Consider the following 26,964-nt stretch of genomic DNA (forward strand, 5'->3'; position numbering starts at 1 on the left):
AACCCCTGTTCTCAGGTGTATATGTGTGATTATGTATGTGCGTATATGATATACTACATATATTCTGTGTTAGAAAGTAATGTACCTCAATCATGTCATGTCAGCTTCCAGCAAAAGTACCTTTAGACTTGTGTAGTGTTGTAATCATTTATTCAACAGATATTCTTCTAGCACTTGACACACACAGAAATCCATCTGAAGACTATTTTGGGTCTTCTTCTCTAAGCCACACTTGAATACTTATCATATCCACTATCCCTTACGTAAGAACTTAAACAATAAACGTCTCCAGGAATTTATTATAAGAAAAACTACTTCTTTCATTAAATGGTTTTCTTTTGGGCCTTAATGCCACAAAACTTAGAGCTAACTTTGTTGCTTGATTACAGAAATGAATTCTGATTATCTGTTCTTTTTATAAACTGTAATGTTTTATTGTTGTCTTTGCTAGGATCTGTTAATGATGGAGCAAGTGAAAGACTTCGCTGCTAATGTGTACGAGGCCTTTAGTACTCCTCAACAACTGGAGAAATGATTTTTTCCTTCAGGAAGAACTACAGTGGAATTCATTTGCTTTAAAAAATACACTGAATAAATCAACTATATAGAGGGTAATGATTTGGTACTGAAATGTCTAATAAAAATATATTCATAATCAAAGTCTTCATTTCATAATAAAATAGATTTATTTGGCATCTTAATATATTTTTTTAAAGTCATCAACAAACTGGTTTTTGTGGGCATATCTGAGTGTACACAGGGCAAATGTCAGAATTGTTAATAATTTGTTACACCATGGATATTAGTTCCAAACTGATTAATGTAGATACTTTTTTTATATAATAGGAAATTCAGTATACTTTGACATTAATACTGAGGTAAAATCTGTTTGGGAAGTAGGTGTGAAGTCTGGAAAATAATGCTATTTAATCATTAAGTTCTCTGGACTACAGTATACAGGAGTGAATCAGACTTCCAGTTAGTATTCAAAGGGATAAATTATTTGTCTTAAATATACCTGATTGAGGACTTCGTTTTTTTATAGAAATCAGTTAATTTAGCAACTGTGATCGGGACTTCCCTGGCAGTCCAGTGGTTAAAACTCCCCGCTTCTCCTGCAGGGGGAACGGGTTCGATCCCTGATCCCTGGTAGGGGGAACTAAGATTTTGCATGCCGCGTGGCACGGCCAGAAAAAAATAGGGAACAACTATGATCAGCAATTTTTTTCTTTACTGTTGTTAACAATCCTTAGGAAACTACATATTGATTTAGGGGCAAAAATTGTGTTGATGCCGTTTACTCACAGCTATGATTAACTACTGTACATAGTTTCATTCATTTTTTGTAAATAATTTTAATAACTTACTTTGTATTGATTTTGAACAGTGAATCTTATTGCAATAAAGTATTTTAGTAAAATATGGTTTTATTGAGTTAATACTTTACAGCTATTAATTTATTTGTCCCATAGCATTTTTGCTGTTATTTCTGGAGATTACACTAGTTTTCAAGTTTCATTTTAACTGGTAATTGTTGCTTTCTTTTAACTTACTTGTTTAGAAAAAATAAATAGCATTTCCTTCTGAAAAGAAATAATTCATTGTTCTAGTAAATCTATAGTTCTTTATATGGGTAATTAGAGGAGAAATAAATGAATCATGATCGTCATTATATTAGATATACTTTCAGTAGCATAAGAATATTTTCAGTAGCATCATTTTATGTTGTTTTATTTCTCTAACATACAACATATAGCTAAATAGTAGAAGGTAGAAAATGAATTGTGAAGTCTCTTCTAAGGCCAGGTTAGGCCTGAAGCCAACCACTAGGGAATCTATGCCTAGAATATTTTTTTAAAAAAACAAAAAACAAAACAAGAAAACCAGAAAAAACAGATGTAAAAGTGGAGAGGAGAGCAAATGCTTCTTTTCAAAATTTGACAGAATATAATGATGTTATTTCTAATAGCGTGGTGGAAAAACTGTATTTTGGAAAATTAGTAAATGTGTGTGTAATAGGGCATGCATCTCTTCCAGCAATATTAACCCAGGATTTCATCCAAGGAAATTTTGAGAATGAACAGGTGCAGCCTTGTTAAGGATAGAAAGCTGATCATCTGAAAATTATCACCTGGAATCATCTACCTCTGTAGAGTTGTAGCAGTTTTAGAGATGACAAGGTAAAAATGACATGTATTTGAAGCTAATTGGACTTAGACATTATAAATTTGTCTTCTAATTGTACAGTAGGAGCCCTTTTATCTGGGACCCTTAGTTGTTTGGTTAATCCAAGAAGTCATTTAAAGCAGGGTATCATTTAAAAAATAACACATGTATTCTTAGATATTTTAACTTAAAATATAAATAATCTTTATTTGCCAGTTATTGAATGTAGGACCCATGTCTTTTCTACCTTTTCAATGTAGGTCTGCTTCTAAGGGTTCTCTAATTGTCTTTCTTATACAGATCACATGTATTACATTATATAGTTGTAAACCAGGGGTACAGAATTCTTGTAGATTTTTACTATATTTCCCTTCAGTCTTTTACAACTTTTTTTTTTTTTTTTGGCTGCGTTGGGTCTTCGTTGCTGCGTGCAGGCTTTCTCTAGTTGTGGCGAGCGGGGGCTACTCTTCGTTGCAGGGCGTGGGCTTCTCATTGCAGTGGCTTCTCTTGTTGCAGAGCACGGGCTTTAGGCATGCAGGCTTCAGTAGTTGTGACTCGCGGGCTCTAGAGCGCAGGCTCAGTAGTTGTGGCGCACGGGCTTAGTTGCTCCATGGCACGTGGGATCTTCCCGGACCAGGAATCAAACCTGTGTTCCCTGCATTGGCAGGTGGATTCTTAACAACTGTGCCACCAGGGAAGTCCTTTTACAACTGTTTTACGCACAATTAATTAACCAGTACATTTAAATTGGAAAAAAAAAAAAAAGGCAACATACGTTTATCTAGTTTTTCCAAAGTATTCAACTTGGTTTTCACAGAAACTATAACTGTTCACACTCATTTCATCCGCTTATGCAACATGATAAAAAGTTCTACTGGCATAATCAGTTTGGTAACTATAGTTGTTTCCTAGAACTGCCATAACAAATTACCACTAACTGTGTGGCTTAAACAATAGAAATTTATTCTCTCACCATTCTGGTGCTTAGAAATCCAAAATTAAGGTGTCAGCAGGGCCATGCTCCCTCTGAAGACTCTAAGGAAGAATCCCTCCAGTCCTTCCTTGACTCTTCCAGCTTCTGGTGGCCCCAAGAATTCCTTGGCTTTGTAGCAGCATAGTCTCTGCTTCTGTCTCCATATGGTCATCTCTTACGTGCTTGTGACCCCCGCATCCAGTATGATCTTACCTCAATATTTACTCTAATTGCATCTGCAGAGACACTACTTCCAAGATCATATTCTGAGCTTTTGGGTAGACGTGAATTATTGGGGAACACTATTCAACCCATAACAGTAACGAACTCAACTAACCCTTGGTAAACATGTATTGCAGCAAGTGAAAATCAAGGTGAAGCATGTGCCAGACAGAAGCCTACTAACTGAAAGCCTGCAGCTTGCCTGGGCGTCAATCAGTACGCTTTTCCAAGAAAATGGAGAGCATCCGTTAATCTAGTGAGTTGGTTAAATGGAGATTACTTAAAACAGCTTCTACTTTCTCCTTCAAACTTGTATAAATGTGTTGGTTACTGTGTATATATAAAAATCTGATATGAACAATTATTTATTTTTTTGCAAGTTAGGAAGGTTTTTATCTAACCAGGTCTTTCACTTACAAAATTGAAATGAACAGAAGGCAAAACATCTGTCTTGTTTTCTGTTGTCCTAATTCATATTTATTTGACTAGCCTGACCTTTTAAAGTAATTGTGTTGCTTCAGTGTGGCACTCATAAGAAAATAAGATAGAGTCTTATTAAAGTGATATCCATATTTTAAATGCTATCAATGTCTAAATCATTCAGTCTAATAATCTAGCTTTGCTTGCCTTCAATATTTCTCATCATTAAAGAAAAATCCAAAGTTACTGAAATTCAAAACAAGTCAATTTTGTGCCTATTTAGTAACTCTGGGAAAAGGCACAATTGCTTGGGGGGATAAGAACTATTGGCTTAAAATAGGTAATAAGAGCTCTGGTTTTTAATTATCCTTACTATAATTCTTGCCCTCCATACCAATGATAATGCTAAGAATTTGATGGAATATTTTAAAAGGCTTGTTATGAGTCCCACTTATAGTATATTTCACATATAAGCAAGATATACCTTAAATAAACTTAAATTCGGTGTCTCATTCTGTTTCATATATAATTTCTGGTTATTAGCAAAGCATTTTATCAGCACCTCTGAATGCTGAGCTGTATTTTATCATTTAGCTCCCTCAGAGCTACCCATTAACTAAACCCTATACCTAACTATAATTTGCTTAAATAGTTCCATTTTCCCTCTATATTCTCTTTGTATTTGTAAAGGTCAAGATGGACAGGGTAGGAATTTAAATGATTGACAGGTTTTTAGTCTCAAAAATACTTTCTTCAGGGCTTCCCTGGTGGCGCAGTGGTTGAGAGTCTGTGCTCCGCAACGGGAGAGGCCACAACAGTGAGAGGCCCGCGTACTGTGGAAAAAAAAAAAAAAAAAAACTTTCTTCAAACAAACAGATGACCTCACTTTTATGTTAAGATTCTTCTAACCCTGTTTATTTGGGTTTGTTTGAGGGCTTTTTTCCTTTTTTTGTTTTTCCTTAGTCTAATGTTTGGGATCATGTAAATCTGTCTTTGTTGGACCTCTAATAAAATGTTACTTGGGATTTAGAACTCTTAAAGTACTTATTCATGTAAATACTTCGGCATGGTTTCAAAATTTTGATAGTTGTAGAAACTTCAGCAATGAATAATTTTTTTTAAGATTTTCAACTTCAAGATGATTTTAGAAAATAAATATGAATAGTATTTTATTTCCCTGTCTACTTGAAGCATTTATAGGGAACAATGAGATGTCCACATTTGATTGATATGACAAAATGAAGCCTGTAGCACTTCAAATAAAGATCTAGCCATGTGGAACATCTTTTGTTAAGGGGAGTGAGTTCTTTAATCAGTGTTTCTTTGAATTTACATCAATATCAGTATTATTTTTGCTTCATTCTTAGGGAAGATCTGAATAGACTTCCTAATTTTCAGCTAGCTGTTCAACTTCAATTTGCTTAAAAGCATATACAGGAAGTAAATTTATTAATTTAAATTGGTCCTCAAATTAGCCCACCTACAAAAATAGGCCCATACCTCCAATCCCACACACTCACCTCCCCCTGCCAAAGAAAAACGTAGAAGAATACATACTAAAATATTAGTAGTGGTGATCTTAACAGTGATTTTGCCTTTAAGCATTTCTGTATAATTTTAGATATCTATAGTGAACATATCAGTTTTATTACCAAGAGGGAAAAAAAGACAATTTTTTTTATAAAAAGAAAATTACTGTAAGCATTGGAAATAAATATTAAGCCAAATTTATTATATACCTATGAACCTCTATTAGTCGGCTAGGGTTGCCATAATAAATACCACATATAGGATGGCTTAAACAACAGTAATTTATTTTCTCACAGTTCTGAAGGCTGAAAGCCCAAGGTGTCAGCAGGTTTGGTTTCTCTTGAGGCCTCTGTCCTTGGCTTGCAGATGGCCACCTTCTCACTGCATCCTTACATGGTCTTTCCTCCATATGCTTGCATCCGTGCTCTTCCTCTTCTTATAAGGACTCCAGTCATATTGGATTAAGGTCCCACTCTTATTACTTCATTTAACCTTAGTTACTTCTTTAAAATCTCCAAATACAATCACATTGGGGCTTAGGGCTTCAACATGTGAATTTGGCAGAAGACACGACTCAGTCCTTAACACCACCAATTCCTCACTACTCTGAAACAAAATCCCCACCTCTGAATCACACGTGGAAATAAATTCAGTGTGAAGGGACGTCAATAGCAAAGTGCACTGGAGAGTTAAACCAGTTATGTGAGTAATTTAGGAAATTCTGGGCCAATTTTACATTTGCTTTCTCTGTGTGCTACAATTATAGAAACCTAATACATTCTAGTCTTAGATATAACTGCATCAGGAAGCACTCTACTGCAAATCAGGTCACATTAGTTAGTGCTAGAGCCCAGCCCCACTTACAGGGCATCTGATGAACAGTTAGCTGAGGCAGTTCTACCATGATGCCATTTTGCTCCAAAGGAGTCCATTGAAGTGGCTGTCCATGTCCCAGTAGTTCAACCTGAAATTAAAAACATACACACAAATGTCTCCAAGTATATCTCTGACTCCCTCACTTTATTCGGAAGGAGTGGTTGATATCTCTTAAAAAGCAATGTGGACAGAAGATTCATTTTTTACTTTTATTTAGTGGATTACAAGCTGTTTTAAAATGAGTGTATACATCTGTCTTGCTCCCATATTACTCTCAAAAGTGTGCAGGATTTGGGGAAGAATTGTAAAGATTGAATAGTGCCAGGGTAGAGAAAATTATTCTCAAACCAATCTGCACGACTAAGGCCTGCCCAGTTCTCACACAGAATGTTTGAAGAAAGGCTCAGCTTCCTTATCCAGCCACCATTCCCCCGCAAGATGTTCCAATAACCTCCACTAATCAACAATACCTAAGTGTGATCAATTATTACTGTAACTGTTCTATATTCTTCGTCTTATATAAGGTGAATTTCAATAAGTAGTTTTCTATATATCTGTGGTTATTTTGAACCAGAAAACTTTGCTTATCATGTAGAGTAATATAAAAACAAAACCCGTGAACTTTCAAATAACAGTATTAATGGCAGCCAAAGAGAACATAAATAAAATAAAAAGATAATGTCATGCCCAGGACACTAAGCTGTAATTAAACATCAGATCTGAACTCATCTCCTTTTCTGCCTGATTGGCCATAAGTGTTAGAAATGAAATATGGAAAAATGATGCAAGGAAAAGCATTTGGACAATTCATATCCCAGAAAATTTTCAGTTTCTTAAAAATAATCTATAAAATATATCAAAGTGAACTCGATGCCAGAGCTGATGGTTACAACTGTGAGATTAACCTTTAATTTTCCCCCAGTTTTTTGTGAACTTGAAATGGTAGGGCCATGACATCTCATAGTTGTTCAGATGTGTTCTGGGGTGGGATGTCAGGGGAAGAATCTGGACTCCAGTTTTACAAAAAGATTCATTTTGGATGCATGCAGTGAGCCTGAACAACATAGAATGACTGTGAAGAAGATATTTTAATTGATATGCATGGAGATAATATAGCCGTTTTATAGGTTTGGTTTTCTGGGAAATGAAAGAAAACTTTCAAAGGTTTTTGCCAAACATTGCCATTGATGAAGTCCATTTTTAAATTACTCTTATGAGGTATAAGAGGAATACATATAAGGCTCACCCTGAAGTTAAAAGTTATGTCTTCATCAGGTTATTCTAGTCAGCAAGTTAAAGGAACAATAAAAGACAAAATTCCCTCTTACCTCTGTTGCCCCCAGAGTAGCTTTGGGCTGACCAAGAAACAGCTGTCCTGATGTGGGCCATTTGAGAAACATGGCATAGACCAATTTGTTTTTAGGTTTGGACGTGTACCTGGTTAAAAGGGAATAAAAGCATAGTAATATTTCTCATTATTTATGGGTCAAGTCTAGAATTATTTTACAGAGATACTTCCATTCAGTAAATATTTACCAATGTTTTTATTAATAGAGTGAAGGAAAACTAGCCTGATGGTAGCATAAAAAGCACCCAGAAGTGTTCTGATCCCAATTCCCGTGTATGTGTGTGGAGTAGGGGAGAAGTTCCCCACACCACCAAGCAATTCTCGGACACTAACTGGGTGTCCTACAATTCAACTCAATTCTGACACCATCTACCCAGAGATAGTGTCAGATTCTACAGGTTAAGGGTTTAGTCCTACAAGACTGCCCCCTCCCCAAATTCAGACACCAGTCACAAGTCCAGATTCTCACCTGGGCTTCTGACCCACAGGCTATAGATTGGAGCTTCCTACAACCCCCTCCTTGAGTTCAACTAATTTTCTAGAGCAGCTCACAGAATTTACAGAAACATTTTACTTCCTGTATTACAGGTCTATTATAAAAGGATATATCTCAGGAACAGCCAGATGGAAGAGATGCACAGGGCAAGGTATGTGGGAAGGGGCAGGGAGCTTCCATGCCTTCTCCAGGTGCTCCACTCTCCCTGTACCTCCACCAATCCAGAAGCTCTCTAAACCTCATCCTTGGGATTTTTATGGAGGCTTCATTAGTCATTATTGATTAAGTCAATGACCACTGATGATTGGTTCAACCTCCACCCTCTCACCCCTCCCTGAAGGCCATGGGCAACCAGCCCTCATCCTTTGGTAGTGTCCAAAATCACCTCACTGACATAACGAAAGACACCTTTATGGCTCTCATCGCTTAGGAAATTCCAAGAGTTTTAGGAGCTCTGTGCCAGAAACAGAAAAAGACCAAATATATATTTCTTATTATAAATCACAATTATCACAGCACCTCTCTTCCCCACTTCCCCAGTGCTAAAAGGAAGTTCTTGGAACCGAGATTTTTCTAGCACTACTCTTCATCAGACTTTTCTCATGGAGCTGGAAACAGGTGGGGAATGTGAGCAAAGAGCATAAGATGCAAGAATAGATGGCTTTCCACCTGATGATCAAATCTTCATATTCCTTCATTCAACAGGTATGTATCTGTCAATGCTGGGCCCAGTACCGTGCTTGGTGTTAAGAATACAATAGAAAACAAAACACACTTAGCTCTTGTTCTTGTAAAGCTTAGACTAGAGTGAGGGAGAGAGACATCAAATAATCACACAAATAATATAGAAGTGTGAATTTTTATAAGCACTATGAAAGAAGAGGAAGTTGAAAGATTATAACAAAGGCATGTTTTTACGTTATACCATTAGCAAGAAAATGAGATTTAATCTGAGACTTAAAGGATGAATGTGAGCAAAAGGGAAAAGGTAAGAAGAGTAAGGTTTAGACAAAGAAAACAGAATTCATTCATTTTTTCACTCAGTTATTTGACAAATATTTATTGACATCTTAAAATGTTAATCACTGATTCAGAGCTGGAGACATAGCATTGAACACAGTCCCTGTCCTCATGGAGCTTACATGTAGCGGAGAAAATTAGAATGAGCAAAAAAATATATGTCAGATGATGATTAAATGTTTTGGAGAAAACTGAAGCCCAGCAAGAAGAATAGAGCATGCCTGTGTGAAAATTAATAAACAGGAAGCTCAATTAAAATAGAGTCAGGAGACCAGAGAGGGGAGCTCCCATGCCCTGCAACAATAGCAGAGCCCACAGGAAGTAGGAAGGCTCCTCTTATTACCTGGCAACAACTCAGCCAATGAAAAGCCATGGACTCTCCATTTACTATAGCTTTCCCAACTTCCTTTTCCCCCCAGTAAAAGAGTTCTCCTTCCCTTGCTGTGCAGGGACTTGCATGTGGCTTGCCATGTTTGCAGACCCCAAATTACAATTCTTTGGTGATCGCAAATAAACCCACTTTTGCTAGAGAAATAACTGGCAGTCTATTTTAGGTCAACACTACGTTGGCAAAAAGGGATCTAGGTGTTCTTTTAAATAAAATAGTCAAAAAAGAAAACTACAGACCAATATCACTGGTGAACATAGATGCAAAAATCCTCAACAAAATACTGGCAAACAGAATCCAACAGCACATTAAAAGGATCAAACACCACGATCAAGTGGGGTTTATCCCAGGAATGCAAGGATTCTTCAATATACGCAAATCAATCAATGTGATACACCATATTAACAAATTGAAGGAGAAAGACCATATGATCATCTCAGTAGATGCAGATAAAGCTTTGGGAAAAATTCAACACCTATTTATGATAAAGACCCTCTAGAAAGTACGCATAGAAGGAACTTACCTCAACATAATAAAGACCATATATGACAAACCCACAGCCAACATCATCCTCAATGGTGAAAAACTGAAAACATTTCCTCTAAAATCAGGAACAAGAGAAGGTTGCCCACTCTCACCACTATTATTCAACATAGTTTTGGAAGTTTTAGCCACAGCAATCAAAGAAGAGAAAGAAAGAAAAGGCATCCAAATCGGAAAAGAAGAAGTAAAGCTGTCACTGTTTGCAGATGACATGATACTATACATAGAGAATCCTAAAGATGCTACCAGAAAACTACTAGAGCTAATCAATGAATTTGGTAAAGTAGCAGGATACAAAATTAATGCACAGAAATCTCTTGCGTTCCTATACACTAATGATGAAAAATCTGAAAGTGAAATTAAGAAAACACTCCCATTTACCATTGCAACAAAAAGAATAAAACACCTAGGAATAAACCTACCTAAGGAGACAAAAGACCTGTATGCAGAAAATTATAAGACACTGATGAAAGAAATTAAAGATGATACAAATAGATGGAGAGATATACCATGTTCTTGGATTGGAAGAATCAACACTGTGAAAATGACTATTCTACCCAAAGCAATCTACAGATTCAATGCAATCCCTATCAAACTACCACTGGCATTTTTCACAGAACTAGAATGAAAAATTTCACAATTTGTATGGAAACACAAAAGACCCCGAATAGCCAAAGCAATCTTGAGAAAGAAAAACAGAGCTGGAGGAATCAGTCTCCCAGACTTCAGACTATACTACAAAGCTACAGTAATCAAGACAGTATGGTACTGGCACAAAAACAGAAATATAGATCAATGGAACAGGATTGAAAGCCCAGAGATAAACCCACGCACATATGGTCACCTTATCTTTGATAAAGGAGGCAAGAATATAAAATGGAGAAAAGTAAAAGAATGAAATTAGAACACTCCCTAACACCATACACAAAAATAAACTCAAAGGGATTAAAGACCTAAATGTAAGGCCAGACACTATCAAACTCTTCGATGAAAACATAGGCAGAACACTCTATGACATAAATCACAGCAAGATCCTTTTTGACCCACCTCCCAGAGAAAGGGAAATAAAAACAAAAATAAACAAATGGGACCTAAAACTTCAAAGCTTTTGCACAGCAAAGGAATCCATAAACAAGACGAAAAGACAACCCTCAGAATGGAAGAAAATATTTGCAAATGAAGAAACTGACAAAGGATTGATCTCCAGAATTTACAAGCAGCTCATGCAGCTCAATATCAAAAAAACAAACAACCCAATCCAAAAATGGGCAGAAGACCTAAATAGACATTTCTCCAAAGAAGATATACAGATTGCCAACAAACACATGAAAGAATGCTCAACATCATTAATCATTAGAGAAATGCAAATCAAAACTACCATACAATGTCAACTCACACCAGTCAGAAAGGCCATCATCAAAAAATCTACAAACAATAAATACTGGAGAGGGTGTGGAGAAAAGGGAACCCTCATACACTGTTGGTGGGAATGTAAATGGATACAGCCACTATGGAGAACAGTATGGAGGTTCCTTAAAAAACTACAAATAGAACTACCATACGACCCAGCAATCCCACTACTGGGCATATACCCTGAGAAAACCATAATTCAAAAAGAGTCAAGTACCACAATGTTCATTGCAGCTCTATTTACAATAGCCAGGACATGGAAGCAACCTAAGTGTCCATCGACAGATGAATGGATAAAGAAGATGTGACATATATATACAATGGAATATTAATCAGCCATAGAAAGAAATGAAATTGAGTTATTTGTAGTGAGGTGGATGGAACTAGAGACTGTCATACAGAGTGAAGTAAGTCAGAAAGAGAAAAACAAATACCGTATGCTAACACATATATATGGAATCTTAAAAAAAAAAGGTCATGAAGAACCTAGGGGCAAGACGGGAATAAAGACGCAGATCTACTAGAGAATGGATTTGAGGACACAGGGAGGGGGAAGGGTCAGCTGTGACAAAGTGAGAGAGTGGCATGGACATATATACACTACCAAATGTAAAATCCATAGCTACTGGGAAGCAGCCGCATAGCACAGGGAGATCAGCTCGGTGCTTTGTGACCACCTAGAGGGGTGGGATAGGGAGGGTGGGAGGGAGGGAGATGCAAGAGGGAAGAGATATGGGGATTTGTACATATACATATCTGATACATATGTATCAGATATGTATAACTGATTCACTTTGTTATAAAGCAGAAACTAACACACCATTGTAAAGCAATTATACTCCAATAAAAATGTTAGAAAAGAAAAAAGATCAGAGGATTGTTAGGGGATCCTTTGGCTCCTCTGTGTTTATACTAACCTCAAATTAAATATCTGTACATTCTGTCACATTAATTTAAATCTTCACCATACTTACTTTGTTAAAAGGAATAGACAACTTGTTCTCAAGGTAAATCAGTGATGAAGAAAACAGAAAAAATCATAGACCTTCTGATTCTCTAGACTGATTCCTTACTGATTTGGAGACAAACTTCAAATTTTAAAAAATTATTTTGAGCCATGTTAGAAATCATAATCACTCTCACATTTGGTAATCTGAAGCAGTTTTAATTTCTTAAACCAATGGCATTGCTGGAAATTACCTGACCCCTAAATTTTAAAATGTGTTCATTTATTCAAAAATTATCTATTTGTGACTACAGTATACCTGGAACTCTTTTAAGTTCTGGGTGTACAGCAATAAAGAAGAAAGTCTACATGCAAAAAAATAAAAATAAATAGAATAGTCAAGGAAGACCTCTTTGAGGAGGTGGCGTTGAGGAGACCTGAAGGATGTGAGGGGGAACCACGTGAGCAGAGGAAGAGAACAGCAAGCACAGAGTCCCAATGCAGCAGTATGCTTGGCCTGTTGATAGAAGAGCAAGGAGGGCAGGGTGACTGAAGGAGAGGAAGTGAAGGATAGCATGATAGCCAGTGAGATCACAGAGACAAGGTGCTCGTTTTTATAGGACCTTATAAGCCTTTGTAAGTCTTGAATTTTTCTCTAAGACTGGAAGCCGCTGGAAGAATTTGAGCATGGGAGTGTCATAACCTGACTTATTATTTAAAAGGTTTTGTAGCAGATAGATTAAAGGAGCACAGATGGGAATAGATCAGACAAGCTACTGAAATAATCCAGGGGGGAAACGATGGAGACTAACAGGAAGAGGGTTGCCACAGAGAGGATGAGAAGTGGTCAGATTCCAGATATATTTCAAAGATATGATGAATTTACTGATGGATTGGCTGTGGGATGTAAAAGAAAGGGAAGTTAAGGACTCCAAGGTTTAGGGCCTGACAAGCACCTAAAAGCATGAAGCTGCCATTAACTGAGATGGGGGAGACTGTGGGTGGAACTAATTTAGAGCAAAATTTTAAGGACCTAAGTTTTGGACACAACAGGTTTAAGATGCTTTATTTTTAAGTGGAGACACTGACTAGGAAGTTGAATATATGATTCTGGAGTTTAAAAAAGATGATTCCACTACAGAGGCCATCAGTATGGCATTTAAAGCCCTGAAAATAGATGAGATCACCTGGGGAATTAAGATAAAGAATAGAAGCCCAAGGGCTGAGCCTCAGGGCACTTCAAGGTTTAGTGGTCAGGGACTTGAAGTGGAACCAGCAAAGCAGACTAAGAAGGAATGGCCAACAGGCACAGTGAAGACAGAGACAGCCATCACCTGGGGCAAATGCTGACAGTAAGCTCAGATGATAGGGACCGCGACTGACCCAGTGAGGGAGAGGTTCCTGTGGACCTGGATAACAGTGATTTTATAGAGTGTGGGGTGGAAGTCTGACCAGAGTGAGTTTAAGAGGAAAACTGGAGGGCTTACCTGGTGGTGCAGTGGTTGGGAGTCCTCCTGCCAATGCAGGGGACAAGGGTTCAAGCCCTGGTCCAGGAAGATCCCACGTGCAGTGGAACAACTAAGTCTGTGCGCCACAACTACTGAAGCCCGCGTGCCTAGAGCCTGTGCTCCGCAACAGGAGAAGCACCGCAATGAGAAGCCTGCGCACTGCAGCGAAGGGTAGCCCCCACTCACCGCAACTAGAGAAATCCGCGTGCAGCAACGAAGACCCAACACAGCCAAAAATATACATAAATAAATAAATAAATTTTTTTTAAAAAAGAGGAAAACTGGAGCAAGAAACTGGAGATAGCAAGTAAAAAACATTCTTTCAAGATGTTCTACTATAAAGGAAAGTAGAGAAATGGGAAAGTAGCTGGAGATCTAAGTAAGATGGAAAGAGTTCAAGATGAAAAAAAACAAAACAGGTTTTTATGCTGATAGGAAAGGATCTAACAAAGGGGAAATTGAAGATGAGGAGCAAATGGGGAGAATTGCTAGAACAATATCCTTGAGTGGATAACCTGGGATGGGATCCAGGATACACGGGTTTGCTTTAAAGCCAAAAGCGAGAGCATTGGACATTGTGTGTGTGTGTGTGTGTGTGTGTGTGTGTGTATTTCTAGTCACATTTAGCTACACAGGGGTAGATATGGAATAAGTAGAGCTGAGTTTAATCAAAGCTGAGTTTTAATGAGTACGACAGAGGGAGAGAGAGTTAAGGAGTTGAGGGTGGATGCACTGGAGTGATGCATAGAATCTGACCTGGATAAGGAAAAAGAAAAGACATGAGAGGGTTGAGGCAAGAGGAAGAGAAAACGTGACAGAATTAAAGGCAGCAGATCCCTTTGGAAGCTGAAGTGAGCTAAAATATAAGAGGTGGGAGTTAGACAATGGAATGCTTCAGACTGAGAGCATAGAAGGAGTACAATTATTGGAAATACAAGGTCTAAGGTACGACCAACAGAAGGGGAAAGGATCCCTAGAAGGGAGGAGGTACCGGAACTGAGGGGCCAGCAGATTAGAAGAGCTGTGAATATTGACATTAAAATCACTAAGAATTATGTGAAGAGTAGTTCTGGGGACAGTAACAGTGAGCCAGGGCTAAAATGTCAAAGGATTTCAAGGATAGCCCTGGGAGTCTAGATAGTTATCTAAAGATGCAGCAAGGAGGGGAAGCACACACGATGAACCTGCGGGGGGAGAGCTCCTCTGGTGAGGCAGGGATAGCAGGCCACTGGGCTCGGTACAGTGGAGCCAGGCTACGGCTTTATAGGTCTTGCTAATAAGTAGTTTGGCTTTTATCTTTACTTATTGAAAGAAAATGGAATGGAATAATGGTTAACCATTGTCAGATCCCAGATCAGACACCCTCATAGTCAAATACAAACACAGAAGCAAATTCTAAAACCCAATTTAAACTAGCCTCTGTAAAATGAAAGATTGGTTCTGAGTTCTTATTGTGGCTTCTCCCATACCCGGCATTCTAAAATTCTATAGTCAATTGCTTCTGTGTAGACTGCCTTACTTGATTTTCTTCAATGAACTGACAATTTGTTTTAAGTCATAAGTTCAAGGAAGATTATTTAGTCTAATCTTTTGATATATACTTGATCAGGCTGTACTCACTTTGGTGGCAACACAAGGTGAATTTTTAGAGCTTCATTAATACTACTCTTATTTATATATGTTAAGACCGCACATCAGAAACCACCGTATTTGCAGAGTCTGACTCATTGGCCCATAGAACTTTCCAAAGCTCAGACAGAACCTGTGGCAAGGCTTTTATAGGAGCTACTAGTTAAAAGAAAAGTTAGCCAGTTAAGATAATTTTAAAGAAACTTCAGGTTTAGATTTATTAGAATAATAGGAACAAGGTACAAGATTTTTAATCAATTTAAATAATGCTGTTATTTTTGCAGATTTTAAATATTTTTTCTGCCCTTCCGCACCTCCTGCTAATTTGATGTGATGTAACACCTGCAAAAGTTAGAATTTACCTGACTAAACCTGAAGTCTCTTTTGGATTAACCACTCAGCATTTTTTTTTTTCATTTTTCTGAATGGCCTACAATTTTTGTAAGAGCTGAATATTTTTCCCTGAAATCTGTCCACTGTTTGGAGGAATCTAGAGATGATTTCAGCTCAATTTGATAAATAATGTGTTTTAAAATATGCTAATTTCTTGTAGAGTAAGTAAAGAAAGTGTTTTGTGTAGGTGGGCATTCATCCCATTTCCTTTTTTATTTTACTTTTCTCTTTACCTCTGAGAAATGTTAAATGCCTTCCTCTATCTAATAGTACTTACCATACATCTGGGGTGACAGTGTCATTCTGGGATCTCCAAGCATGGGTGTCATAGATGGCTTCTCCATTGACTTTTAACCAGGTCCCCATTTGCCTTAATCGCTCCTCAAAAATTGCAGAAATGGTGCCATCTTTTGTGGGCCCAATATTCATCAAAAGATTTCCTCCACATGAAACTGTTTCTACAAGTTGCTAAAAAATTAAGAATAAATATAGTTCTTAGAGAAAGAAAACAATTCCATCCTGAATGTGTTAACATGTGGTATTTATGGACTTAGACATATATATATAGTCACTATCTAGGAGAACACACATAGAAAAAAGAGTAATGTCCTGTGTTATAGACCATTGAGCTATACAATTTAGAAAAAATAATTCTCATACACCTACACTATTACAAGTGTTACCATAATGGTCACCAGACATTTTACTGTACCTTCACCAATTCTTCAATTGTAAGATAGTCAGAGATTCCAGCATTCCTCCTATAGCCCCAGGAAAACTGGTCTATTGTCATGCAGTTTTCCCATTTATGTGGCAAAAGATGTCCTGGGTTATAACGATCACTGCAAGTATAGTAGCCACCGTGCTTACAGATGCTACCAGCTCCCCAACGGTCATTGGTGACCACTGTGTCCCGAACTGGGCTGAAATGAAAAGGATGATTTTTTTTTTTTAAACAAAAAGTAAAGAATTTTTACACAAAAGCAGTGTCACTGAAAAGAGGTCTGACTGAAATTCACTCCTGGAAAATAACCGTAGTGGAATATAATACAAAGCCCACGGTTTTGAAGTCAAATAGACCTGGGGAGATTGTAGTCCTGGCCTGTCACTTTCTAAGTTCGCTGTCCCACAGCAAGTTACCTAACTCTTCTGAATAATCAATTTCCTCATCTATTATTAGAACAGAACTAATTTATGTAAAACACATAGCCCAGTGCCCAGCACACATAGCACTTATAAGAGTATTTTACTATTATTTGAAGGTTCTCCTCCCTGCTCCCATATTGTGAATGGTAGCTAAAATTGAATTTACAGTCAAGACATTCTTCTCATCTATGACTGAATAATCTCCTACATATATTCTAGCCTTTCTTTCTCTTACAATCGTGCCTAATATTGAAAAACCTCAGGAAAGTTGACTGTTACCATGGAATTCACTGTAGCATGAAATATCCCCGCTACATTATTCATCGTAGCAGTTGGTACCTCCTGCACTTCTCCACTTAGAGGGGATCGTTTGGTTCACAAATTGAAGTGGAGGGTTCCCCATATTTCCTTTTGGAAGGAGTACCTAGAGAAACTGCAGTTACATATCAAGAGCTCTCCAGAGTATTTGTATGTGTGCCCTTTGTGGGCCCAGAGAACACAAGCAGGACACTCCCTGACCTCCTAGCATGATACCAAGTACTTTTTAGTTACAAATATAACTTTGCTCCATATAGTGTAAGCCTTATAAAGGAGCTCAGTCAGAACTTCCTGTTCTAATGGGGTAGCTTGGAACATGCTAGAAAGCAAGAGGAGAGAACAGGAAGAGGTGAAGTGCTGACGATGAGGGAAAAGAGGAGACAGACAAGGGTGACATTGTCTGAGCAGCAAAGATTATCAAATGTATGAGGATGAAAAGAAGCAATCAGAGGAATTGAAAAGCACATCATCAGAAACAGTGATGAATCAACAGAGTTGTCCCAGAATAGAAGATGAAAATGAGGACCCACAAGGTTAATGTCTTCAAAGTTCTTTATCCTGTGATGTTTAGTCTGATTTCAAAATCAGACTGTTGAGTTGTATTTGACTCCTGATTTGTAACTCCTGATTATTCTGAGTAAATATTGATATATCTAATGAGCATTATTTACAATGATTTCCTCCCCCATGCCACAAATGAGCCTGAAAGGACCTATTTCAAGAAGCAAGGGAATTAAAATTTTATACATGTATTAGGAATGTTTAAGGTCACAACAGCAATCTAATAACACACACACCTCTCATTGTACAACCATGCTAGGAAGACTGTGCTGTTCCAGTAGGTATCTGGGGCCCCTCCATCACCATCTGACCACAGGATCTCAGGCTGATACTGGTTCACTAACTCGTAGAGCTCGGGCAGCATCTTAGACAGTGGATATTGTTGTTTCTGGAATGAGCTGGATTCATCCTCAAGGAAGAGCGGATGAAACCATTCAAAAAGGGAATAGTACAGTCCAAAGCGCAGGTCAGTCCTGGTTCTAACGGCTACTGCAAGTTCCTTGACAATGTCCCTCTTCGGCCCCTCATCTACAGCATTCCAGTTCCACGAACGCTCTGAGCCCCACAAGGTGAAGCCTGAAACATTATATTAAAAAGCTTGTAAGCATATCAATTGTTTTAGTAAATTTCCACATATACAAACACCAAAACAAATTACACAGGGGGAATTCCCTGGCGGTCCAGTGGTTAGGACTCTGAGCTTTCACTGCCAAGGGCATGGGTTCAATCCCTGGTTGGGGAACTAAGATACCACGAGCTGCGCAGTGCAGCCAAAAAAAACAAAAAGAAAGCTTTCAAATCACATAGGCAGTACACGTAATATATAAATCACTGTTTCTACAAACAACTGCTTTATGGCAATTTTTTTCCATAGTATACATTTTGCTTTCATACAAGAAACAAATGAGAATTTAAACAAAGTAGAACCAAGATTTTTAAAAGCAACTCTCAGGGTTCCCCATAAAGTCTGTATAGTCTGATCTATCTCCTGTATTCTCCCTCTTAGACTATAAGCTCCTTGAGGGACAGCATCATGTCTGCAGTGTTCCCTGCTATATCCTCAGCCAATGGCTAGCACAGGGTCTAGCACAAAATCAGCAATCAACATTAGCGATCACAGCTAAGACAGGAACATCTTCCATATGCACCATGCTAAACAATGACTATTACTGCTTACGGTGAAGTTCCTGAGATGCACTCCTACAAGATTCTTATTTGTCTTCTAAACCAAAAATTAAAGTATATTCCCTGGTTTTAGGATTATTTATTTTATTATAGTATGATTCTTAGAACACTGGTGTCCATGTATAGTAGTAAGTCTCCTTTACCCTCATTATTCATTTTATCAAGGTGGGGGTGGGGTACTAGTCCCCAGTAGTTCTGTACTTTGCAATGTACCCACCATTTGTAATCTCATCCTACTCTAAAATCATAAGCTTGGATGTCGTGCTTTAAATTACCTAAAAGTGAATTACCTACCAACTAAATAGGTAAGAAGAATGTCTGCCTTTACATAAGCACTTTGAAATAATTCATATTTTAAAAGGAATTTGCATTTAGATTGCTGGTTGTTCTATATAAAAACCATAGAAGCCCTATATAAACTGAAATACTTAAGAAATAATTTTAAAAGCCTCAAAATGTTTAGTTGGCACCTAGGAACATAAATACATTGTTGCTGTCCCACTAAAATCTAAAAGAATCTTTGAGAACAGACATAAGTAAGGTGCTTTGGTGCAACACTTTACTCTTGTAAATTAGGACAAGACTAAGATGGACACACTCTGGATTCATTTTGAAGAAACTTTTAAAAGAGCTCACACTGGTTCTAAAGATGTTTGTGGTAAACTTCAAAGCATTGCTGATGATACTTAAAGTCTTATTCAAAATGTTTCAACTTGACAGACCCTAATGTCAGGCGGTGCTAAAACCACATGGGTATTCGGTTCAGTAGCACCACCAGAAGCTCACACAGTGGTCTTCCCGCCTAGCCAGGCTCAGCAGGGTCTCTCCCATAAGCATGAAAACTTCCAACAATATGAATGCTAGAGAGTTGATAAATGTGGGCTACATCATCTGTCCTCACAATGTGATTAAGATTGTTTTGTTTTGTTTTTAAATAAGCTCACTATGTAATACCTTGTGCCATACAGCTTGGAGAAGTTCCTAGGCATCAGGAAATCAACATGTTCACAAGCAAATACGCTTTATAAATATCCATCTCAGCCTGAGAAACCTCTATAGGAGAAAATCATTAAGCCACTAGAATGTGGCCAATGGGAAAAATATTCTAAGATAATTCCTTATTTGGGGTTTTGGTTCTTCCCTTCTAATCCCCTACCCACCCCTGGGCAAATAATGAGGCAAAATTTTTTATTCCAAGGCAAAGATGGTTATGCAAACAAATTGTCTAATTATTAACATGCTGTTGGAACAATAATAATTTGCTGATGCTTCCTTGATCTTATAGATACTGGAATGGTAATGGGTGGAATCTATCCTATTAGTGGAAGATCACTATGATGGTAATTTTATGTGTCAACGTGATTGGGCCACTGGGTGCCCAGATATTTGGTTAAACGTCATTCGGGATATGTTCCTGGGTGTTTCTAGATGAAATTAACATTTGAATAGGTAGATTGAGTAAAGCAGATTGCCCTCCCCCAGTGGTTGGGCCTCATCTAATCCACTGAAGGCCTGCCTAAACAGAATAAGAGGCTGATTAAGAAAGAATTCTTTTCTCTGCATGTCTTTGAGCTGAGACATCAGTCTTCTCCTGCCTTTGCCCTCATACTTGGACAGGAACCTAAATCATCCACTCTCCTGGTTCTCAGGCCTTTGAACTCAGACTGGAACAATACAACTGGCTCTCTTGGGTCTAGACTTCTCAGCCTCCATAGTTGCATGAGTCAATTTCTTATGATAAACCTCTTTCTATATATTATACTGCTTATTAGTTCTGTTTCTCTGAAGAACCCTAATACAACCACTGTGTTTCCTTTACATACTCCTCCACCATCTCTGATATTTCTGGGCACCACCACAGCTCCATAATCCTGTTCCTTCCAGGTGACCTGCGTCATTTTCATCACTAGCAAACTGTCCTCAATTGGGCCATATAAGAGTTGGCCAAAAGCACAACCTTGTGTGTCGGTCATGATGCAAAACTACAGCAAAATAATCCCCTGGGTGCCTTCCCAGAATGCATTACAAAGGTGGAAAGAAAGGAAGAATGCAATTCCAAGTGTAAACTTTGACCTGCAACCCACTTCCCATTTCAAATAGCTTCAAATCAAATCTTGGATTACTTGGAAATTGTTAAATATGCATATAACAAAATGTGATCAGTTTCCATTTTTTCTCTGTCATGTGGAGGGTATGATCTTTCTGCATACATAATGCTTCTTAACTGGGTGGAACACATGGTCTCTTAAGTTGCAAGCAAATGTCAATAGCCACTTATGATTGCTCCTAAGAGAAAACTCTGATTTCATGTGGATGACCTTGCTTTAGTTTCTTGGTCCAAAAGAACTACTTTACATTTCATAACCACTGTGAGTTTTTGCAAATGTTGTACTTACCTTCATGATGTTTGGAAGTTAAGACAACATATTTGGCACCAGAAGCCTGTAAGATATCTGCCCACTGGTTTGCATCAAAAAATTTTGCTGTAAACAGTGGTCCAAAATCTGCATATGTGAAATCAGGAGGGTAATTATTTTTCATAAAGCCCACATAACTTGGTAACTTTTCCTTTTGCCAATACCACCTAAGGGGATGAAGGAAATAGCATATAAGCAGCATTCACATAAACATCTGAGATATAGTTATCCCTCAGTATCCATAGGGGATTAGTCCCAGGAGCCTCAGCAGATACCCAGATCTGTGGGTGCTCAAGTCCCTTATATAAAATGGCATAGTATTGGGTTGGCCAAAAGTTCGTTTGTTTTCTTCTGTAAGATGGCTCTAGTACCACTTGTCTTTAACTTCATTCAAAACAAGTAGATTGTATTGTGACAGCTGTCATATCAGCGTGCATTTAAAAAAAAACTTATCAAAATTGGTGAATTTTTGTGTAGACATTTTAATATTAAAGATGGAAGAAAAAAGCAACATTTTTGGTATATTATGTTTTTATTATTTCAAGAAAGGTAAAAAAACGACTGAAACACAAAAAAAGATGTGTGCAGTGTATGGAGAAGGTGCTGTGACTATTGAATGTATCAAAAGTGGTTTTCGAAGTTTCATGCTGGAGATTTCTCACTGGACGATGATCCACTCTCAGGTAGACCAGTTGAAGTTGATAGTGATCAAATCGAGACATTAATTGAGAATAATCAACATTATACCACGCGGGAGACAGCTGACATACTCAAAATATCCAAATCAAGCATTGAAAATCATTTGCACTTGGTTATGTTCATCACTTTGATGTTTGGGTACCACATAAGTTAAGCGAAAAAAACCTTCTTGACCATATTTCCGCATGCAATTCTCTACTTAAACGTTAAGAAAATGTCCCGTTTTTAAAACAAATTGTGATGGGCAATGAAAAGTGGATACTGTACAATGATGTGGAATGGAAGAGATCGTGGGGCAAGCGAATTGAACCACCACCAACCACACCAAAGGCCAGTCTTCATCTGAAGAAGGTGATGTTGTATATATGGTGGGATTGGAAGGGAGTCCTCTATTATGAGCTCCTTCCAGAACACCAAACGATTAATTCTAACAAGTACTGCTCCCAATTAGACCAACTGAAACAGCACGCTACGAAAAGCGTCTGAAATTAGTCAACAGAAAACGCATAATCTTCCATCAGGATAACGCAAGACTACACGTTTCTTTAATGACCAGGCAAAAACTGTTATGGCTTGGCTGGGAAGTTCTGATTCATCCGCCATATTCACCAGACATTGCACCTTCAGATTTCCATTTATTTCAGTCTTTACAAAATTCTCTTAATGGAAAAAATTTCGATTCCCTGGAAGACTGTAAAAGGCACCTGGAACAGTTCTTTGCTCAAAAAGATAAAAAGTTTTGGGAAGATGGAATTATGAAGTTGCCTGAAAAATGGCAAAAGGTAGTGGAACAAAACAGTGAATATGCTGTTCGATAAAGTTCTTGGTAAAAATGAAAAATGTGTCTTTTATTTTTACTTAAAAACTGAAAGAACTTTTTGGCCAACCCAGTCAGCCAATACAGTCAGCCCTCCGTATCCAGTTTTGGCATCTGTAGATTCAAGCAACTGTGGATGAAAATTTCCATCTGAGGTTGGTTGAATCCAGAGATGTGAAATCCTCGAATATAGAGGGCCAAGTGTATATTTATTGAAGAAAATCCACATAAAAGTGGACCAAACCTGTGTCGTTCAAGGGTCACCTGTAACTGCCCCAGCTCCCTTTACTAAATCCCCCTTACTCACATATTACCAAGATTCTCTTCCTCACTTCTCCATTTAGTTTGACTTCACCTTAAAGAAAGCTTATGTAAACTTCCATAGTTTTCCATCTACCCCTCTGTGAACTCCAGCTCATCAACCTGAACATTCTAGACAACACAGCTACCCATTTGCTCTTAATTCTTCACTTTTAAACCGCAACATGTAGTATCTTTACATAGTTAGTCCTTTGTAACATAAGTGATGAAGGCTTCAAAAGAAGACAAAGCACATAAAGCGTAACACAAATGTATTATATTCACTAGCAGAGAACAAGTGGGGGAGGAGATGACAGTAAAATTAAGAAGATGCTGTTATTTTAATATATTGACTCAGCCTTCAAGGATTACAGGTTATATGCATGGTTTCTGAGCAATGGGGCCTAAACTGCCTAAGCAAAGCTTCAGGAGGAAAACAACATCGAAAACATAATTTTTAGATAAACATGGCAGTAATATTATGCTCATGAAATAGATGCAGGCCCCATCTCTGACCCATCTTCTACTCTTCCTTCCACCACTCCTTTCATAAGAGTGTTTCTAAGGGATGAGTAAATCCATAATCAGCATTACATCCCCAAAGATGATCAGGAGGTTCATCCCACTGAGAAGCCTTCACTGAAGGACATAATATGTCACAGGCACTATTCTTTACCTGCCCAAGAGTCAGATATATATTTTCCCAGTTTCCATCACACCTACCACATGGACACCTGACCCATGCTGGCCAATGGAACTTGAGGGGAAGCCAACTTGGGAGATTCTGGGAATGGTTTCCTCTCTAATAGAAAGAGATACAACTTGCCTTCGGACAAGGTTGTATGAAGTGATGCCTGTCCACCATCATGTGACCATGACAGGACAAGTCAACAGGCTGAGGATGACAGAAAGCTTAGGTCTTTGATTTCATCAATGAGCCAACTACGTCTAAATTTCTCATTATGTAGAGTAACAAACCCCTATTGTTAAACCTTTTATTTGGGTTTTCTATACCTTGAAGTGAAAGTATCCTAATTGATCCATGATGCATTTTTACCTTTTAAATTGAACTACAAAAGAGAAACTGGGACAGTCAGAAAGTTAAAAGATAAGAGATTTCTGTTTTTTCCTAACACATCTAATTTGAACTTGCATTCTCTATTATAGTCTAGAGTCACTTCTCAAATTTCATACTAATAGAGATGAGAAGAGGCACTTACAGTAAACAGCCCATAATTTATATTTGGTTTCGAACTGCCATTAAGGACAGTCAGATATACCCACCTCTACTGTTGATGGCTCCAGGTCAAATTGGGGTGGGGAGCAGAGATTTAGAGGGGACACAAAGGGAAACTATAGATAATTAAAGAATCTTCCACAGGATTATTGCACTTCCAGACCATCAAAAATATACTCTGTTTTGTATGAGAATTATCTTTATTGTCCTAGGTCAAAACAAACAACTTTGTGTTCATTTGTAGAAAATAAAAAGTTAACCATTACAAAGAATAAGATGACTCAAAACTAGCTGTTTTGCACAGAGCACTAGTTTCAATTAACAAATGTCAAATCCTCTCCCAGCACCAAATGTATATTTACCTAATCTTCCCTGTTGAACAAAATGGCAAATTAAAGTATAATTTATTATATCTTAAGAGGAAAAAAATCTGTTAATTGATGTACCTTGCTAATCTGAAACATTTCAAAACTAAACTCAAAATGCCTCACAGCACAAAACTTGCAAAGAAAGATTTATAACATCCTGAAGCAAATATATTTGGTAATACAAGTTATGGGAAGAAAGAGTCCCTTGGTTTTGAAGTTGATTCCAAAAGAGTATATGAATAGTACTCCATAGTTTATACAGTTCTTTTACATCAACTGGCCTAACTGAATAAGAAGAGTTACTGGTTGCAGAAAGTCTCTTTATAGAAAGTAGTACAATGTTTATAGTGTAACGTTAATACGATATATAGTTTATACTCTGTATTGTATCTGCCAACTAGAAATTGTCACTTGCCATCTGGTTCTATAAGAATGAAGTCACTAGCCACTGAAGTCACTGACCTTCATCACACCCTGGGAGGAGTTCAGGGTGGAGATCAGGAATGAGGCACTCTGTGCTCTGGGAAAAACTGGCAGAACAGGCCTTCAGATAATTAGATATTTTCAGGAGATTTTATGAGCCCAAATTCTTGCATCTTCTCATATCTAGAAAAGCACTAAAATCATAAGGGAGACATCTGCTTCTCGTGATTAGCGGTAACCTTCTGCCAAAATGTGTGCTTGATTGCACGTATCCGCCTTCGCCAGAGTCACATATATACTGATCTCTCCCCCCAACCTCTTCAGAGCAGCTCCTCAGAGCTCTCTGAGAGGCTGTCTCCCAAGCTTCAGTCCTCATTTTGCCCCAAATAAAACTTAATTCACAACTCTCACATAGGGTATTTTTTTTCAGTTGACGTATCTAACATATATTGTATATATTAAATTTGTTGTACACTATGTATATAGTATAAAGCAGGTTTAAATACTCATTGTTTATTTTCTTATTTCATTAGGAATATATTATATATGTATACTATATATATATATATATATATATATATATATATATATATATATATACCATTTCTATCTTGAAGAACTTAAAATACCTGAGGTATTTAATCAGGAAAGTATGTGAGACACTTCCAAGTTGTAAGGGATTACATGCACATTTTTACATAGATCTCAAGGTAAAATCTACAGAGCAATTTTTTGTGCAGCACTTTCCACATAGCAGTCTATTAATAATTGGGGTTTTTTAGGGTAAACATTCTAGAACTTTTTGTTTGTTTCTTGAGCCACACATGGTAACATTTTAACATTAAAGAGCCAGTGAATGCCCAAAGGAACAGAAGTCTCACATACCCATGAATTTATGTTTAAACCATACTTCATGGCAGAACAACTAAAAATTGACAGGTAGCAGCAGAACAGCGACGGGACAAGGTGTCTGATTCTCTAAGGACAAAGACGGCAGTTTAGGCTCACGCTTCACAATATGACCCCACACAGTCGATTACTTTCCTGCTGTCTTAGTCATTCGGTGGCTACAGAGTGATAACTACAACTTGATAAGTGCAGCTCTCAAGAAGCTGAGAAGCCAGTCACATCAGTTGTCTGACAACTCTTGCAGTCACACGGAAGAAAAATTCAGTGTTCACCCAGCACGAACCACTTACACAGTAAATTATTCATTTAACACCCGGAAATGCTAAACACCGCTAAAACAGCGGGAGGTGAAACTGACTAGGGGGCAAAACAAACCGGCATAGGCTGGGATCTGGGTCGTGGCTGGAGGCCAGTGGGGTGCAAAGCGGGGTCAGAGGAGACGGAGGGAGGTGCGCTCACCAGAACCATTCGCTCCCGAAACTGGGCACGGAGAACACGCCCCAGTGGATGAAGATGCCGAACTTGGCCTGGTCGAACCAGGCGGGCAGGGGGCGTGCATCCAGGGACTCCCAGGTGGGGTCGAAGCGCGCGGCGCCGCCAACTGGACCCGGCGGCGGCAGCAGCAGCAGCAGCGAGAGTACGAGCCCAGGCAGCTTCGGGGACCTCATGGCCCCGCGCCCGCCGTCCTGCCCGCACGCCCGCGGCCTCCTGATCCC

The 26,964-nt window shown here is 38.2% G+C and overlaps 2 protein-coding genes across 9 annotated transcripts in view; one reads left to right on the forward strand and one right to left on the reverse strand.

Annotated features, from left to right (window-relative positions):
• The window catches only part of PEX3 (peroxisomal biogenesis factor 3), a 50,278-nt gene extending 33,678 nt beyond the window's left edge, over positions 1–16,600 (forward strand). Inside the window, exons 12-16 of one of the 5 annotated variants that reach the window (XR_016395242.1) lie at positions 452–611; positions 2,038–2,180; positions 3,499–3,617; positions 8,124–8,182; positions 8,572–16,600. Coding sequence is in view for 4 of the 5 variants with exons in the window: in XM_022558203.3 (XP_022413911.1) it covers positions 452–535 (84 nt within the window). In the remaining variant the exon portion in view is untranslated. Of the gene's footprint in view, positions 1–451; positions 1,592–2,037; positions 2,181–3,498; positions 3,618–8,123; positions 8,183–8,571 lie in introns of those variants that run through there. The other 4 variants (XM_022558223.3, XM_022558203.3, XM_022558182.3 and 1 more) reach the window with 4 other exon arrangements.
• FUCA2 (alpha-L-fucosidase 2) lies at positions 267–26,964 on the reverse strand. 4 transcript variants are annotated; one of them, XR_016395241.1, is made up of 9 exons: positions 26,708–26,964; positions 21,475–21,662; positions 18,130–18,469; positions 16,581–16,791; positions 16,146–16,336; positions 7,516–7,624; positions 6,176–6,275; positions 3,140–4,614; positions 270–2,821 (listed from the first exon to the last, which is right to left on the reverse strand). XR_016395241.1 is itself a non-coding variant. In XM_089922071.1 (8 exons), the coding sequence occupies exons 1-8, from the start codon at positions 26,805–26,807 to the stop codon at positions 4,535–4,537; spliced, it is 1,239 nt and encodes a 412-aa protein (XP_089778197.1). In that variant the 5' UTR covers positions 26,808–26,918; the 3' UTR covers positions 267–4,534. The 4 variants fall into 4 exon arrangements, 3 of the variants coding, with proteins under 3 accessions (XP_089778197.1, XP_089778196.1, XP_022413879.3); XM_089922071.1 differs by having other exon boundaries at positions 267–4,614; positions 21,475–21,582; positions 26,708–26,918; XM_089922070.1 differs by having other exon boundaries at positions 269–4,614.

Source organism: Delphinapterus leucas, chromosome 12 (assembly GCF_059928025.1).
Source record: "Delphinapterus leucas isolate spDelLeu-1000000601 "Yukka" chromosome 12, BTC_Dleu_Yukka2, whole genome shotgun sequence".
NCBI classification, from domain to species: Eukaryota; Metazoa; Chordata; class Mammalia; order Artiodactyla; family Monodontidae; genus Delphinapterus; species Delphinapterus leucas.

What these genes read in the sequence shown, in the direction of transcription:
- FUCA2 (XM_089922070.1), bottom strand. Translation starts at nt 26,916, where the DNA reads ATGAGGTCCCCGAAGCTGCCTGGGCTCGTACTCTCGCTGCTGCTGCTG. An exon ending in CAATTGAAGAATTGGTGAAG is followed by an intron (nt 16,337 to 16,580) that starts GTACAGTAAAAT and finishes TTAATTTTTTAG; the next exon opens with CAACTTGTAGAAACAGTTTC. An exon ending in AACTGTTCATCAGATGCCCT is followed by an intron (nt 4,615 to 6,175) that starts GTAAGTGGGGCT and finishes TTTTTTCCACAG; the next exon opens with TACGCGGGCCTCTCACTGTT.